This window comes from Myodes glareolus, chromosome 17 (assembly GCF_982192425.1).
Source record: "Myodes glareolus chromosome 17, mMyoGla1.1, whole genome shotgun sequence".
Lineage (NCBI taxonomy): Eukaryota > Metazoa > Chordata > Mammalia > Rodentia > Cricetidae > Myodes > Myodes glareolus.
In genome coordinates, this window is record NC_142042.1 from 16,166,865 (window position 1) to 16,183,749 (window position 16,885).

The window sequence follows — 16,885 nt, forward strand, 5'->3', positions numbered from 1 at the left end:
TAGTACCTTCTAATCTAAGTCTGCTAGCACACTCCTGCGGTCTCACATTCAGCAGGTGAAAGTAGAAGAATCATCTGTAGTGATATAGTGAGTCCTAGGCCAGCCTAGACTGGGATATTTAAATCCTTGTTTAAAAAGCAAAACAAACCAAGAAAAAAGAAACCAAAAAACATTAAAAAGCTGTGACTTTTTTTTTAATCCATCAGATATGTCCCTATAACTATCTGTTTTTTCTCTCACAGGGCAGAATCCCCAAATCCAGACATCCAACTGGTCCAGGGAATGCATCAGACAATTTTTTCCCAGGCGGAAATGTTTTATCTTTGACAGGCCAGTGAGCGACCCACAGCTCTTAGCCAAGATTGAGAGCATACCAGAAAGTCAATTGAATCCTAAATTCCAGAAGCAATCGAAGACTTTCTGTTTTCACATCTTTACCCATGCAAGTACCAAGAAACTCCGAGAGGGAGTCCTGGTCACTGGGAATCGTGAGTCACTATTCTTCTCGGGGTCAGTCCAGAGTGAAGTCTGGTTTCTTTGGTAGGATTGTCAGTACTTTTATTTACTGTATTATAGGAATGGGGGAATGCAGAAGTTTGTATCATATATGGAAATCCACACTTTTTAATTAAATTTTCTCTACTTAGGAAAGAGAGATTTAAAAACAAAACAAAACATGCTTTATGTTGGATGTTTTGGTACACTATTGTAATGTCAGCTATGTAGGATGCTGAGTTAGGGGATTCCCTAGCTTGATATCAACCCAGTCAACTTAGCAAATTGTCTCAAGATAATAGGCAAAATAAGGTAGACCTGAGCTCAGTGGTACAAAAGGTGCTTACAGTGGTCAAGGCCCTGGCTCAGTTACCAGAATCATAAAAAAATTAACTAGTGGGTCAATTATTTAAATTAACAAATAGATATAAAACAGGGATGTAGACATAGTTCAATGGGAGGATTCTTGACCAGCATGCAGTAAGTATACCAGTAATATAATGCTCAGAATCACAAAACATAATAACTAATAAATAGGTAAATTAATAAATATTAAGCTAAGCTGTGGATGTAGCTCAGTGGAAGAATGTTCACCTAGTAGCCTGCATATAGGAACATAGGTTCAATCCCCAGATTCACTGTCCATTAGCCAACCAACAAAAGATTTTAGCTGATTTACATGTGTCAGAAGAAGAAACAGCAGACCTTGAGTGCTATGCATGGTTAATGAATGAGTGTGAAACAAATTTGAACTTAATCGTCTTTACAGAGCTGACTTTGTAGACACGAGACCTCTGCGATAGTCCATGCTAAGATGGGTCCATGTTTCCTTAACCTCTGTCTACTGCCCTCAAACTCCTGACCTTTTTAGACTGAAGGCTCTACATTTTTATTTGAAAATGGGGCTCACAAATTAAAGATTTTTTTTCTGTGTCATAAGACACTTCATTTGTTTCTATGGGGAAGTATTCTAAGAAACCATTGGTCATACTGCTTTAATCATTTTAATTTTGTTATATGGCGAAGAACAATGAAACCAAATAAATAAGGAATACAATTCAGATTTTTACATGAAAATGATTTCATAGAAGCAGGATGAAGATGGGGACAAGGAGGAAAATAAAAGGAAGAAGAGAAAACTTTATATTCAGTATAATGGGTTTTTCAGGATCTTGTAAAATGGAGTGAAAATTTTCTAGTGGGCCCTAAATACCACATCTCCTTAGGACTGGGGACTCTAGTGGAGACGTATGTGAATGCCATCAACAGCGGGACAGTTCCTTGCTTGGAGAATGCAGTAAAAACACTGGCCGAGCGTGAGAACTCCATAGCTGTGCAGAGGGCAGTTGACCACTACAGTGAGCAGATGGCCCAGCGAGTGAGGCTCCCCACAGACACACTCCAGGAGCTGCTCGATGTGCATGCAGCCTGTGAGAAGGAAGCCATTACTGTCTTCATGGAGCACTCCTTCAAGGATGAGCAGTGGGAGTTCCAGAAGAAGCTTGTGGTGACATGCCTTAGCATTTGTCCTTACTGGTGCCTGTCCTTCTGCCATAAGGCTCTATGCTTTGATCCCACGCTCCATCTTTCCTATCATTTAGGAGACAGGGTTCTTATGGGTAACAGAGTTCTTTAGCACAACTCTATTCTTTTCTCTATTAGATGTTTTTAGTTTTTAACAGTTCTTTTAAAAAATTAAAACAAATACGTGTAAGGGTGTTTTGCCTATTGTATACCTGTGTATAAAATGTATGCAGCGTTCATGAAGTCTAGAATGGTACATTGGATCTCCTGTATCTGGATTAAAGATGGTTTGAGCTCTCATGCAGATGCTAGGAATTGAACCTTGGTCCTTTGAAGAAACAGTCATTGTTCTTGACTGCTGTGCTCTAGTCCAACTTCATTTTTATTGCTATTAAATAAGTTGTTATGTGCTTAGTGTCTTTAATAGTATATTTATATGTCACAGTTCTTCAAGTCAGGTGCGGCATTGGGTATATGGGTCTCTGCTCAGTGTATCCCAATCTTAAATCCAGGTGCCAAGTAGTCTTAGTCCATGTCTAGAGGCTCTGAGAACCCCTTCTGTCTTTGGTGTGTCAGTGGGGCATTCTGTCCTTTCCTCACTTCTCATCTCTGAGTTTTCCTGTCTATAGTCAATTGTAGAAAAATGTTTTGACAGGATCCTATGGTCAAGTAAACATATCTTTTTTTCACCTTTGACAAAATTTAAATATTAAAAACATGTTAAATGCTTCCTAAGCAGTCTATCAGACAATAATGTGATATCTGTCGATCAGAGCTGACCAACTGTTATTTCTCTTTAAAGTACCTCTATAAATTAACAAGTTCATGTATAATTCAGGGAGTGGACATACTGAAGCTCTTTAGGTTCCGGCTGCACTTTTTGGTCAGTAAACTCAATTTCTTGAAGTTGGGCTGTGCTGTATAAAGACGCAGTCACAGGATTAATGTCCATCTTATTCTGGGACAATGAAGGATGTAGATACCAAGTTGGGAACCTCTTGGAGAAGTAGCATCATTCTGATGACCAGAGATGCTGTCATAATGTTTCTCTTTTTCTCTGTCTTTGACCATTCAAAACATGACAAACATCATCCATACTGAGAACAGCAGCATGATTATAACTTAAAAGTATAAATATTAAAATTTGAGTTTTTTTAACTTCATACTCCTCACCCTCATTAAAGGAATTCTTGAAGCACTCACTACTCTGTTCAGAATGAACCTATCCAGAACTGACAGGTGAATTTGCTGTGCAGATATTTTCTCCCACACCAAAGCACGTTCTCCGAGGAAGTTGTGTCCCCTCCTGGTTCAACTTTGCATAATCTCATTTTATCAGAATTTTATTATTTGTAAGGCTGGGATTATAAGAGCATTGTGCATGCTAGGCAAGTAGTGTACCAATAGAGCTACAGCCCTACCCGCTCCATTATCATTCTTATTTATATTGTTGATGCATAGACACTCTTTATCCCAGCCCACAAAGAAGAACAGAGATGCTATGCCTATTTGTCTCCCTTTTATAGCTTTTGAGCTCGAGGCTAAGACAATTCGGAAGGTTTCCCAAAGTCACTCAGAGTTCACCAACCCAAGGCTCAAGCTCTTCCTCTGATCTTCCTCCTGTCACACTGCTTCATCCAAGACTATCACAGTGACACAGTGACACTTTCCTTCTAACAGCTTCTTTCTTGTCTTCCCTACTCATGTGCAGGCTACCATAGAGAAGAGGAAGGAGACATTCATGCAGCAGAATGAAGCAGCATCTCTCCGTTACTGCCAGGCCAAACTGGAGAGGCTTTCAGAGTCACTGATGGAGGACATCTCGTGTGGAGCCTTTTCTGTTCCTGGTGGGCACAGCCTCTACTTAGAAGTCAGGAAAAAGGTTGAGCAGGCCTACAAACAAGTACCTAGGAAGGGAGTGAAGGTGAGGAATGGGGGTGAGTAGGGTGGGTGTGGTCCTACAGCCAGGGGCACAACTAGAGCAGTAACTGCTGCTCCCGGAATCTAATCATCTTCTCTGGAGAGAAATCAGACAATCTTGTATCTTGAACATTCTAGTCTTTACATCCACAAAATACTGTATGATACTAAACAGTTAATAAATAGTCATTTCCTCAGAACAGATTTATAACATAAATCCAATTAAAGAGTACATTAATTTACTTAATAATTTACTTAATTTTTGATAATATTATATATGTTATTACAGAATGAACTTTCATTCTCAGGAAGCTTATGATTTTAGCTAACCGGGACAAATAGAACATGCTTGTTAATTAGGAACTTGTTAATTATTAAATGTAAAGAGGTGGTGGTAGAAGTGGAGATGATGGTGGTGGTGGCAATGATGCTGGTACTACAATATTGAGGACTCATTTTTTAAATTAAGTTAGTATTATTTTTCTTGGTAAAATCAGTTTGTTACCAACGAAAGAACGAATCCGTTTCTAACAGTATCTCTACTGTACAATTGAGGGTGTGGTGAACAGATCAACTCCCACAGGTTTGCAAAAGAAGCAAGACAACTTCACTCAGAGCAAAGCAATCATACAGATAAAAGAGGAGTACACTGTTCAGATTGACAGAGGTCATATAGGTGAGGGTATTCAAATGACCCAAGTTCCACCCCGGGTCACTTTGAATAGCTCTAAAGGCAGAGGCAGTTACTGTGGTCATACTTTGAGTTGTTTTGTACATTGAAGGATAGACTAGGCCATACATTCAATTTCCCTAATGCACATGCCTGTTCTCACAGATAGTGCATCTGATTTTAATTATGTGAATGCTCAGTAGTGCACGGGCCTGATAGTCCTGTGTATGCACTGAAAGCTACCTGAGACCAGATCTATTCTATAGGATGCACTGGCAATATACTTGAATCTAATCTGTCAAAACTTGATTAATTTAGGGGTGGATACTTATACTATTGTTCATAGGGAAGTGTATGCTGAAGTACTGGACGGATTGAGGAATTGGGTGAATTGTTTGGAGAGGGGTATGTGTGCATAGTACACACAGGTAAAGAAATAAGTTTTCAGAGTGCATTATTACAAGACAGGGAAGGTTGTAAACCAAATAAGGTCTAAGATTATTAATATATTCCCTAAGCCTGCCTGCCTCATATGTTTTTGTGGGACTGTGTAGATTTTTTTATATTCTTACTCTTTTGACTCTTTGCTCATTTGGGGGTCTGTCACCAAGCTCCAAGTAAATACACAGAGGCTTATTATTATTTATAAATGTCCAGCCTTAGCTTGGCTTATTTCTTGCCAACTTTTCTTAGCTTAAATTATCCTATCTACCTTCTGTCTCTGAGTCTATATCTTTTCTTACTGGCGTATATCTGACTATCACTCTTACTCCATGGCTGGCTGTGTGGCTGGCCTCTAGTATCCTCCTCTCCTTGTTTTCTTGCATCCTCTTTTCTATTCTTTCCTCCCTTTAATCATTTTCTCTGCCTGTCAGCCTTGCCTATCCTTTCTCCTGCCCTGCTATTGGCTGTTCAGCTCATTATTAGACCAATCACATGTTAGACAGGCAAAGTAACACAACTTCACAGAGTTAAGTAAATGTAACATAAAAGAATGCCACACATTTTTGCATCATTAGACAAATGTTCTACCTTGTAAACAAATGTAAAACATCTGAAAATAATGTTCTACAGGAGAACTGCACACAATTCCGGTTGGGGCTGGTACCCGGACTGGTTAGTGGGTGACATCCCTGGAAAACAAGGTTGGAGAGCTAGGAGGAAGCTGTTACGGTGAGGGGTGGGGTTTATTATCAGCAAAGAGCATTGACTTTGTTACAGAAGCAGAATTAAAGGACTCACATGACAACTAAAACAGGATTCAAATATTGCAGCCAGGTTAGTAATTTCATTGAACAATAACTCTTCATCACAAGAATACATCTTGCCACTTAACATTTTCTCTCTTTTGGTACCCAGGCAAATGAGGTGTTCCAGAACTTCGTGAAGTCACAGATAACTATAGAAGATTCCATCTTGCAGTCAGATAAAGCTCTCACTGATGGACAGAAAGCCATGGCAGGTACAGAGATGGGCTCAGCTCTCAAAGAGTTCCTGTAAAACCCTCTGATTTGAAGACAGAAACATATCCAATACACACAAACATGGATGTCTCTCCTGTATCTTCTTCCCTATCTGAAAACATAATTGGCACTGGTGTTGCATGGTTAACCAGTCAGTAAATTTTTATCATGTATGGCATCAGTGCCAACTGATGGGAAGATGCAGAGAGTTCCTATGGGGAAATCAGCTTGGTCTCTGGCATCAGAATGGTAGCTCTCAATTCTAATTATCGTTTATTTCCTCTGCAATACCTTGTGTGACAGCTGAGCAGGCCAAGAAGGAGGCAGCTGAGAAGGAACTGGAGCTAATGCGGCAGCAACAGTCAGAGCAAGAGCAAGCAAAAGAGGCTCAAATGAGAACTTTGTCAGAAAACATGGCCCAGCTGCAGAAGAAGATGGAGAGTGAAAGGGGGAACCTACTGAGAGAGCAGGAGAGGGTACTAGATCACAAGATAAAGGTGAGGATAGATGGGGATGGAAGTGCCTGGGAGACCATGGCACCCCAGGAAGGAAAAGTGTGTCAAGGAAACCATGATCCCAGAGAGAATCCCCAAGGGCACATGATCATGAAAAAGTCAAATCCACCTAGATCCTGGTGAAGCCATTGATTCTAAAAATGCATTGCTTCCTGTAGCATTAGCAATCTAAAGGGTGATGGGGTGAAGAAGAGAGAAGCATCCACAGGACTGTTCTTGTATACTTTAGAATAATTTCATTTTACTCTAAATGACAATACCTCAACGCACCACCACTCCTAAGAATTCTTGCAGAACTGTCCAGGATACCCGTTTGAAATTATCGGATTAGTTAGTATATGAACCCAAAGATCTGAACCTGGCAGTGTCTTTTTCCAGATATGGTTGGTGTATTCTACAGAACTAGAGTAAAGTGTGGTCTTTCTCCCCACCCAGAGCTTGGCAGCTCTGCTTTCAGGGCAGCAGTTAGTTACCATCATGTGTTACACAGATGGGGTCAGCTTAGCTCAATGATATTGAGACTGAATGAGAGTTAAAGTCACAGACCTCCAAAACAGCATTGTGCTTTACTCTATAGTTCTCAGGGCTATCCTAGTACCAAATCTCCTTCATCCCAGAAAGAGAATTGCAAGCAAATATCAGCCATAGCTACTCTCACTTTTTGGTTCCAAAACTGTGAGGTGTTAGGCAAACGTGTCAAATACTATTTTTTATAAATGGAGGAAACATGTACATGTATGCTCAGCTGCTGATGTTGTTAATTATGAAATATTAGTCGTGTATATTTTTAAAATGGACTCTCTTCTTGTAGGCTCTAAAAGAACTAATTCTTGATGGAGTTGAGGAGAAATATGATGATTTAAGAAGAGAAATAAAGCTAAAAGAAGAAGAGATTGAAGACATTAAACACAGCTCCATTCAGAATATCCTTGACATTGCTAGCAATGTATTAACTGAATCACTTCCTGTGTTTTGTAATATAGGGATGCAGATTCTCAGCTCCTATGTCCTAGGTTAAGGTTTCCTATGAAGTATAGCACGAAAGCCTCTTATGTGGTAGTAATGCCACTTTTTATTATTGATTTTTATTGAACTCCACATTTTCTCTGTTTCCCTCCCTGCCTAATCCCGCCCCACTTCAACCCTACACACACGTTTTTAGTGTGTATGTCATAATGAATTTATTCCGCAGATATTTCAAAGTAAATAATTACCAAAGAAGATCAGAAGCTGACAGCTTCCCCACCAAAACGTAGAAACTCAACTAAAATTTGATTGGGTAAATAGGAATCATTTATGAAAAAGGTGTAGCTAAAGCACAAAGGAAAACAGTCTATCTAAAAATTCTCACCAACATGGCTGCTCAACCAGGAGCTGAACAAGTACAATAAACTTGCCAAAGTAGACAGGAAAAAACCCAAGCGTTCTACCCTATGCAAACAGCTACATATAACTAAAAAATGTTGAGAGCAAGACAAATACTCTTCTTCAGAAAAGAGCACACCAATTGCTTATCCAATATCAAATGGCGAACACTGAAAATATACACACAAATAACACTGTACAGACTGAACAGCTTACATTTAAGAATATACGTGTATATATATATATATATATATATATATATATATATATATATATATATGCATGCAATAACAATTAATGAAAAGAAAAGCCATGAATTTGAAAGAGAGCAAGAAGTATATTGGGAGGGGTTGGAGGGAGGAAAGTAAAGGGATAAATGTAATTTCGAATTAATTAATTATTATAATGTAATTTCTATAATTGTAACCTCAAAAATTAAAAAAGGTTAATAAAAAGTAAATATTTGCAATGCCTGTTTCAATCCTGTGCATTATTTATTATAAACCTTTGGGAGAAGAGACTGTCAACTACATTTTTAATAGGCATAAACATGAGGAAAGTATATGTTTTGATTAAATAAAATCCACAAATTATAATAAAGAGGTTCATGCTTTACTTGTGTTTTGAGCGAGAAAGAAGCATGTTGGCACAGCATGAGTTATGTAGAATTTTATGGAGTTGACAGTCTCTCATGTTTGGTAGAAAGGAGGGACATATTGGAATTATACATCAAAATTTAACATGCATATAGTTCTGACCCGTAAAAATCCACATTCTTTAATTTTCATAAGTCATTTCTCCAGATGAAAATGACACTTGTAATGATAGATGTGTGCCTTAATTAGGATTTCTATTGCTATGATGAAACACCATGAACAAAAAGCAAGTTGGGAAGAAAAGGGCTAATTGGTTTTCCCTTCTATACTACTGTTCATCACTGAAGGAAGTCAGGACACCAGTTCAAACAGGGCAGGGACCTGGAGGCAGGAGCTGATGCAGAAGCCATGAAGAGATGCTGCTTACTGCCTTGCCCCTCATGGCTTACTCAGCTTGTTTTCTTATAGAACCTGGGACCACCAGCCACATGATAGCATCACCTTCAGTGGGCTGAGCCCTCCCCTGTTGATCACTAATTGAGAAAGTGCCTTACAGCTGGATCTCATGGAGGCATTTCCTCAATTGAGGCTGTTTCCTCTCATGACTCTAGCTTGCTCGCATCAAGTTGACACAAAATCAGCCAGGACAGAGATGTGTCACAGGATTAGTGTCTTGTCAAGATTCTGGAACACCTTTAGTGCTCATCTGTTAGATCTTGGTGATGAACATAAGTGGAAAGAGATACTCTATCTCTACCCAAGCTAAAGAGAACCATGATCTGCGCTGATATGAGAAAGTCTTCAGGATTTGCTATCATTGGAAATCATACACACAGTTTGTAATTGCTGCACTGAGCTAAGAAAAGAATGAGTATTTGAATGTATCATTATCAGTGTACAGTAAAATACAAAATAAATTAGTATTTACATCTACCACATGAGTGGAGATAGCTGAGGCAAGATAGAAGAGAACCACCAATGTTCTTAGCTATTCTTTGTTTCACATTTCTCATGAATTTATTACTCTTTCACTCAAATATTTAAAAATGACAAGCATTAAAAATGCAAACAGATGCACAGAATGAGAGCATTCAGGACAGGATGGAAATCTTGAATGTGACTACAGACAGCTAGAGTCAGCCTGTAGGACCCAGAAAGCTTGTGCCATGTCTCATTCTGTTTCAGTTCTGTCAGCGAGGACTTGAGATTCTAATTCCTATATTTTATAATATATGACACCCGTATTATTGCTGCAGTGATCTTTAAATCCATGTTTATACCATTTGTAAAGATGATGAATCACAAAAGACATTGTTTTCTTTTGTATCAACTCAACATGTTGAGAGTCTTTTCAGAGACATAGTGGTCGAGACTATTGTAGAAGGATAAAAGTCAAGTAATTTCCACTTTTGGAAGCTTTCCCTTGACTGTGAGCAACTGCATGCAGCTACGCACACACACCTTGGAACAACTAAGCTTCTCCATTCCATGCTCTTAATTTGAATTTGCTTTTCTTTAAAGTCTTTCATTTCCTGATTTCTAGAGACAAAGTGAGATGGCCTGCCTCTGTGTTGCCATTGTGCCGGCTTGTCACAATTATAAAATTACCTACTTCTATGGCATTGAAAAGCAAAGCAATCTGTGTCCAGCTTTTTTTTCCTGCTGTTTCTTATTTTCAAGTGTTGATCATATTCATAATCATGCCTGCGTGTGTGAGTGTGGATGCATGCATGTGTGGTATGTGTGAGTGTGGATGCATGTGTATGGATGTGTGGGTGAGTGTGTGGGAGGAGGAGTCTGTGTGTGTGTGTGTGTGTATGTGTTGGTAGGGGTGGTTGTGGTGTGTGTGTGTTCCTATGACAAGTTGGGTGCGGGTGCCATGGTGTACTTTTGGAAGGTAGGGGAAAACCTTGGGTTTCAGTCTGTCTTTCACCTTGATTAAACAGGTTCCCATTTTGCTGTATGTACCAGGTAGCTGATCTTCAATCCTCCAGGGATTTTTGTCTCTGTTTTACATATCTCTGAAGGAACATGGGAATTACAGACAAGTGCTCCAGATCTGGGTTGACATGGGTTCTAAGAATCCAAACTCAGGTTGCCATGCTTGCAAACGTCAGCAAGGTGTAGTGAAACCACCAAACAAGACCACTCCATGGATAGAAAGAACACTTTTTGGGCAAAACTGCCAAGCTGCCTCAGCCATTAGAGAACAGCATCTTGGTGAGAAAAGTCCTGTCAGTTTTACCTGGGCAGGTAGCATGAGAGGTGAGTAGGGGTCAGAACAGCTGGGGCTTTAGTATGAGAATTTGAACTCATACCTGATTTTGGGGATAATTAGAAGCTAGATACACATTGCTGTTGGTGATGGAGAAAGGAAGTAGATGCTTTTCTCACAAAGAGAAACTTAACTTAGAGCCATGATTCTTAACCTCTATGTCACAACCTTTTTGAGGGTCAAACCACACCTTACTGGGGTCAGAACTGCTGTCCTAGAGAATACTGAGGAAAGCCTACTTTCGGTTTCTCTTTACCTCATTACCGTCCTTCTCTTCACCTGTAAGACCCTGACCTGTTTTGGATCTAGGTTTCCTCTTAGAAAGCCGTAAGGGGCACTACAGTTTTGGAGCCTGCTTTGTGACCTACCATTCCAGCCATTCGTTGATAAGGGTGATGACAGTCCTCTGTCTACCCTCAGCTCTGAAGGGATATCACATCGGATAGGTGGATGACGAGTCTCTAATCCTTGTCCAAAGTAGGGGTTCAAGTCTGCATGTAATGGTAGGAGACTTGAGGAAATTCTACCAGAAGTGTCTGTTGTATTAACTGTCCCTTGGAAGAACCTGAAAAGACAGGAGCAGTCATGATTATCAAAAATATAGGTAAGAGTGAGAAAATATCTCAGCCTCCAAGATAGGCAGTGGTCTGGAGACCATAAACATTAGTGGTCACATCAACCCAAAGGAGCACTTATCAGGCAAGGGGCCAAGAGTTCATTTGAATGTTTATAGATAGAGCCATATCTCAACTCTCTGAAACTCAGCTGCTCTTGGTATGTTAAGGATTACCAAATGTGGACCCATCCCATGTTGGTCAAGGGCCTTGTGGATGCCCAAAAATGTGAACCTATTCCACATTTTCTGAAGTTCAGAGAGTTTTAGCTTGCTCAAAGTTGTTGACAACAACTCTGACTACAAACCCTGACCTAGAGTGTGGTTACTTGGTGTTTTGGAGATTAAGACAGCCTACAGAGGTGTAGCCTCTCCACTATGAGACCAAACGTATAATTTAAGCACACTTCTGTTCCTTTTGAATTGGGAGGTTTGACCTAGGGAGTGGCTTCTTTCAAGGTACTTGATCTAAGGTAGCTTCACTGTCTAAACAACAGAATGCTTTTCACATGAATTAAACACTTAATGGCTCAAAGTATTGAAGCAAAAAAACTGTTTTAGTTGTTCTTTGTATCATGTTAAAGCAGTCTTTTGCCATCTTCTCCCCTGTGGTATTAGTGTATAAAAGTATGAAAAGTTAAACACGGGTGAACTCACAACTGAGAACTTCATATGTATGAGACACTGAGTGGCCTTCCTGACACGATCCTATGTCTGTGACATTTTTCTTATTCCAGTCCCTCTTACCTAACTTTTCTAATCCTCATGTCCCTCCCTACCCTGGAACGTATAGACTCACCATGACTAGGAGCCCAGCAGAAGTCATCCCAAAAAGGTGGGCCATGATAATATGTCAGCCCAATTTGGCATGATTTATGACATATGGCATGGGGCTGAGAACTCAAGACAGATAACACATGCACTTACATTTGGCCAGCAGTACAAGGGGAAAATGTGATGGATATCACCCACAAATAAGATACGACAGATAGGGCTGGAGAGATGGCTCAAAGGTTAAGAGTACTGACTGCTTTCCCAGAGGTCCTGAGTTCAATTCCCAGCAACCATATGGTGGCTCACAGCCTTCTGTAATGAGATCTTTAATGAGATCTGATGCCCTCTTCTGGCCAGCAAGCATACAGACAGACAGAATACTAAATACATAATAAATAAATAAATTTTTTAAAAAAGATACCATAGGTTTAAAAGTAAGAGGTGAGTACTCATGTAAATAGAGAAAATTAATATAAAGAGGCAATAATTATGTCAAGGGTAAAACTGTAAATATGGGACAAAAAATAGTATTCAACTCTCTGTGCGATTGTTTGGATGTATTTTGATAACCAGAGGAGCTGGGGCAGAGCAGAAACAAATGCAAAGATTTTTAGAGTTTGTCAATACTGTAAACAGTATACTTCCTGCTCCTCTGGCATCGTATCTGCAGCTGCCCTCAGGCTGGTCCTGGACTTGGAGAGGGCAAAGTGTGGTCCCTGCCTTCACCCCCCCAGCAAATGGTGGTACTGGAGTCATGGAATTACAGACTCTGGTGCTGCTGAGCCGGTGGGAAGACTAAAGGGAGCTCAGGGCATGTGTCCCAGCAATGGCCTGGGCTACTGCTGAGACTGTGAAAGCAGAGGTGTACAGATTGTAGTAGGAGAGGCTGCTTGTTCATTTCCTGAAAGCCCAGACTCCTGAAATAACCACACAGAAACTGTATTAATTAAATCACTGCTTGGCCCATTAGTTATAACTTCTTATTGGCTAGCTTTTACGTCTTAATTTAACCCATTTTCATTGTTTTATATTTTACCATGAGGCATGTGGCCTACCAGCAAGGTTCTGGGGTGTCTATCTCTGGTGGTAGCACCATGGCTTCTCTAGACTCTGCCTCCTTTCTCCCAGCATTCAGTTTAGTTTTCCCTGCCTAGCTCTGTTCTATCTGATCAGGCAAAGCCAGTTTCTTTATTCATTAACCAATAAAAGAAACACATATACAGAAGGACTTCCTGCATCACACACTGGAGCCAGCTGAGTGAGTCTTGCCGGCACTGCCATGTGAAGCCAGGAAAGGCAGAAAACAGGAAATTCTGGATGACTATGCCTCCCACAGTCATCACCCCGAGCTGGTCAGCAGGAAGAAGTATGGCTTGATACAGGAATTTCCGTAATTTTGTGATTACAAGATTTAAAATAACCTAAGCTTGTGGACGCAATAGTCTTGAAGCTGCAGTAATGGTGAACACCTGGGAGCCTGTAAAGTTGCCAGCTGCCTCTAACACTGGCCTCTGATGGGACTGCTAAGCATAAAAATATTAGCCTATGCCCAGGCACAGCAGGCAATGAGGGACTACCACCTCCTGGGCCCAAGCACCCAGGCGGGACTGCCAAGTGTCAGAGAGAGCCATTTCCACCCTGCCCTGCTCCCAGCCGAGCTACTAGCTACTAGCCAAGCCAAACAGAAGCCAGTTCCCAGTCTGACACTCAAGCTACAAAAATGTAGCCTCGAAAAGACTGCAGCTAGCTAACATCAAATTAAGTGGAGAGAAACTCAAAGCCATTCCACTAAAATCAGGAACATGACAAGGCTGTCCATTCTCTCTATACCTCTTCAATATAGTGCTTGAAGTTCTAGCAATAGCAATAAGACAACATAAGGGGATCGAGGGGATTCAAATCGGAAAGGAAGAAGTTAAACTTTCATTATTTGAGGATGATATAATAGTGTACTTAAGCAACCCCAAAAACTCTACCAAAGAACTCCTACAGCTGATAACCACCTTTAGTAATGTGGCAGGATACAAGATCAACTCCAAAAAAATCCGTTGCCCTCCTATACACAAAGGATAGAGAAGCAGAGAGGGAAATCAGAGAAGCATCACCTTTCACGATAGCCACAAACAGCATAAAATATCTTGGGGTAACTTTAACCCAGGAAGTGAAAGATCTATTTGACAAGAACTTTAAGTCTTTGAAGAAAGAAATTGAGGAGGATACCAGAAAATGGAAAGACCTCCCCTGCTCTTGGATTGGGAGGATCAACATAGTATGACGCGACCGCCTTGAACCAGCAGTGACGATGCGACAACGGAGCTCTTCTTGTGTGGTTTATTTAGGACCTTGAACAGTTGTTTCTCTCTCGCTTCTCTCCTAAAACATGAGGGCCGGCTTGTTGGGGTTTCTATCCCGCCCGGTACCCCACAACCGGCAAATCCTAAAGAAAATCACACAGAGGATTCCTAAGATTATAAAGCTGATTGGCCCGTTAGGCCAGGCTACTTATTAGTTCTTATAACTTATGTTATCCCATTACCCTTATCTACATTAACCACAGGGCTCAGTGCCTTTCTCAGCTGGGCAGCTTACATCTTTCCTCTCCGGTGGTCTGGGCAGAACTTGGAGGGAGCTTCCTGCTTCCCAGAATTCTCCCAGTCTCTTTGCTCCACCCCTACTTCCTGTCTGGCTTTCTCACCTATACTGCTTGCCTGGCCAATCAGCGTTTTATTAAAATATGATTGACAAAATACAGACAATTCTCCCACACCACTCTCCCGTTTCTCTGTCTGAGGCAGACCTCTCCCAGCCTTTATATAGGCTATGGTCACCTATCCCGGAGTGCCACGTGGACATTGCCCATAGGCTCAAGCATATGCAAGTGACACATGATCATAGCAGGTCACGGGCCATCACCACAAAAGGAGTTGTTTATCACAGAGAGCGCTCACTTTCGGGCTTGCGGAGGGCGGCAGCTGGTGCCATCCTAAAGGCGCAGCTCCACGCAGCTCTCTACAGTTCCCCCTTTTTTGTTTTCATACAAGCAACAGTTAAGAGTAGAGGTCTGATCTCTGTCAAAAAATTAGGAGCAATATACTGATGTCTAGCCAGGTGCTGTCCACCCAGAGAAATGCCAGATCCGCCCGGTGCCCTTTATGCAGAGGTGGGAGATCAAGCACCAACCCACATGCAATCAGACTTGCTCTTCTTGAGACCAACATTACGAGCTCTCAAGTGCAGTGCACAAGCCTTGCAACCTGTGGCAGTTTCTCAGGAAACTGGGAGTCAACCTCCCTCAGGACCCAGCAATTTCACTCTTGGGAATATACCCTAGAGATTCCCTAACATACCACAAAAGCATTTGTTCAACTATGTTCATAGAAGCACTATTTGTAATAACCAGAACCTGGAAACAACCTAGGTGCCCCTCAATAGAAGAATGGTTAAAGAAGGTGTGGAACATATATACACTGGAGATTTACTCAGCGGTAAAAAACAATGACATCTTGAATTTTGCATGCAAATGGATGAAAATAGAAAACGCTTTACTGAGTAAGGTAACCCAGACCCCAAAAGATGAATATGGTATGTACTCACTCATAAGTGGATTCTAGCCATAATTAAAGTACATTGAGCCTATAATTCGTGATCCTAGAGAAGCTAAATAAGAAGGTGAACCCAAAGAAAATCATATAGTTATCCTCCTAGATATTGGAAGTATACAAGATTGCCAGGAAAAACTTGGGTGCACGGGGGTGGGGGTGGAGAGTGGATGTAAGGGGAGATGGGTAGAGAGAAGGGAGAAGGGGAGGATTCGGGAAAGCTTCAGGGAATGGGATGGGTGGGACGGAGGAAGGGTGGATATGGGAACAGGGAAGTAAGTATCTTAATTAAAGGAGCCATTTTAGGGTCTTGCAAGGGATTCTAGAGAGGTTCCCAGGGACAAGAAGAAGTCCCCAGATTGTTCCTTGGGCAGCAAGAGGAGAGGGTGCCTGAACTGGTCTTGTCCCATAGCCACACTGATCAATATCTTGCATGTCATCATTGAATCTTCATCTGGCGATGGATGAAGATAGAGACAGAACCCACATTGGAGCACTGGACTTAGCTCCCAAGGTCCAAATGAGTAGCAGAAGGAGGGAGAACATGAGCAAGAAATTCAGGACCGCAAGGGGTGCGTCCACCCACTGAGATGGTGGGACTGATCTAATGGGAGCTCACCAAGGCCAGCTGGATTGGAACTGATGGAGCATGTGATCAAACCGGACTCTCTGAATGTGGCTGATGATGGAGGCTGACTAAGAAGCCAAGGACAATGGTGTTGGGCTTTGATTCTACTGAATGGATGGGCTTTGTGGATACTCACCTTCCCGGACCTGGGGGGAGTGGGGAGGACCTTGGACTTCTCATAGGGTAGGGAACCCTGACTGATCTTTGACCTAGAGAAGGAGGGGGAGTGGGAGTGGGGGAAGGGAAGAGAAGTGGGAGGAGGGGAGGAGGTGGAAATTTTTTAATAAAAAAAATTATAAAAAGAGAAAAGACTGCAGCTCCAAGCCCAGATAGATGTCTGTGAAAATGTAAATGAACAAGTTAAAGACTGTCAGTTAGGCAGACTTTCAGCTTAGATTAGAAAAATAGCTCGTAAACCACAAACTTTTAATAAAATATCCAATGGCTA

At 41.2% G+C, this 16,885-nt stretch overlaps 1 protein-coding gene across 2 annotated transcripts in view; it reads left to right on the top strand.

Moving 5' to 3' along the window:
- Positions 1-8,421, top strand: part of LOC125412829 (uncharacterized) — a 32,470-nt gene extending 24,049 nt beyond the window's left edge. For both annotated transcript variants that reach the window (XM_048453695.3, XM_085677614.2), the window contains exons 18-23: positions 243-488; positions 1,722-2,002; positions 3,731-3,943; positions 5,969-6,071; positions 6,376-6,569; positions 7,399-8,421. In XM_048453695.3, coding sequence (XP_048309652.3) covers positions 243-488; positions 1,722-2,002; positions 3,731-3,943; positions 5,969-6,071; positions 6,376-6,569; positions 7,399-7,605 — 1,244 coding nt within the window. In that variant the 3' untranslated portion in view covers positions 7,606-8,421. The remainder of the gene's footprint in view (positions 1-242; positions 489-1,721; positions 2,003-3,730; positions 3,944-5,968; positions 6,072-6,375; positions 6,570-7,398) is intronic.
- Positions 8,422-16,885: the final 8,464 nt, after the last annotated feature.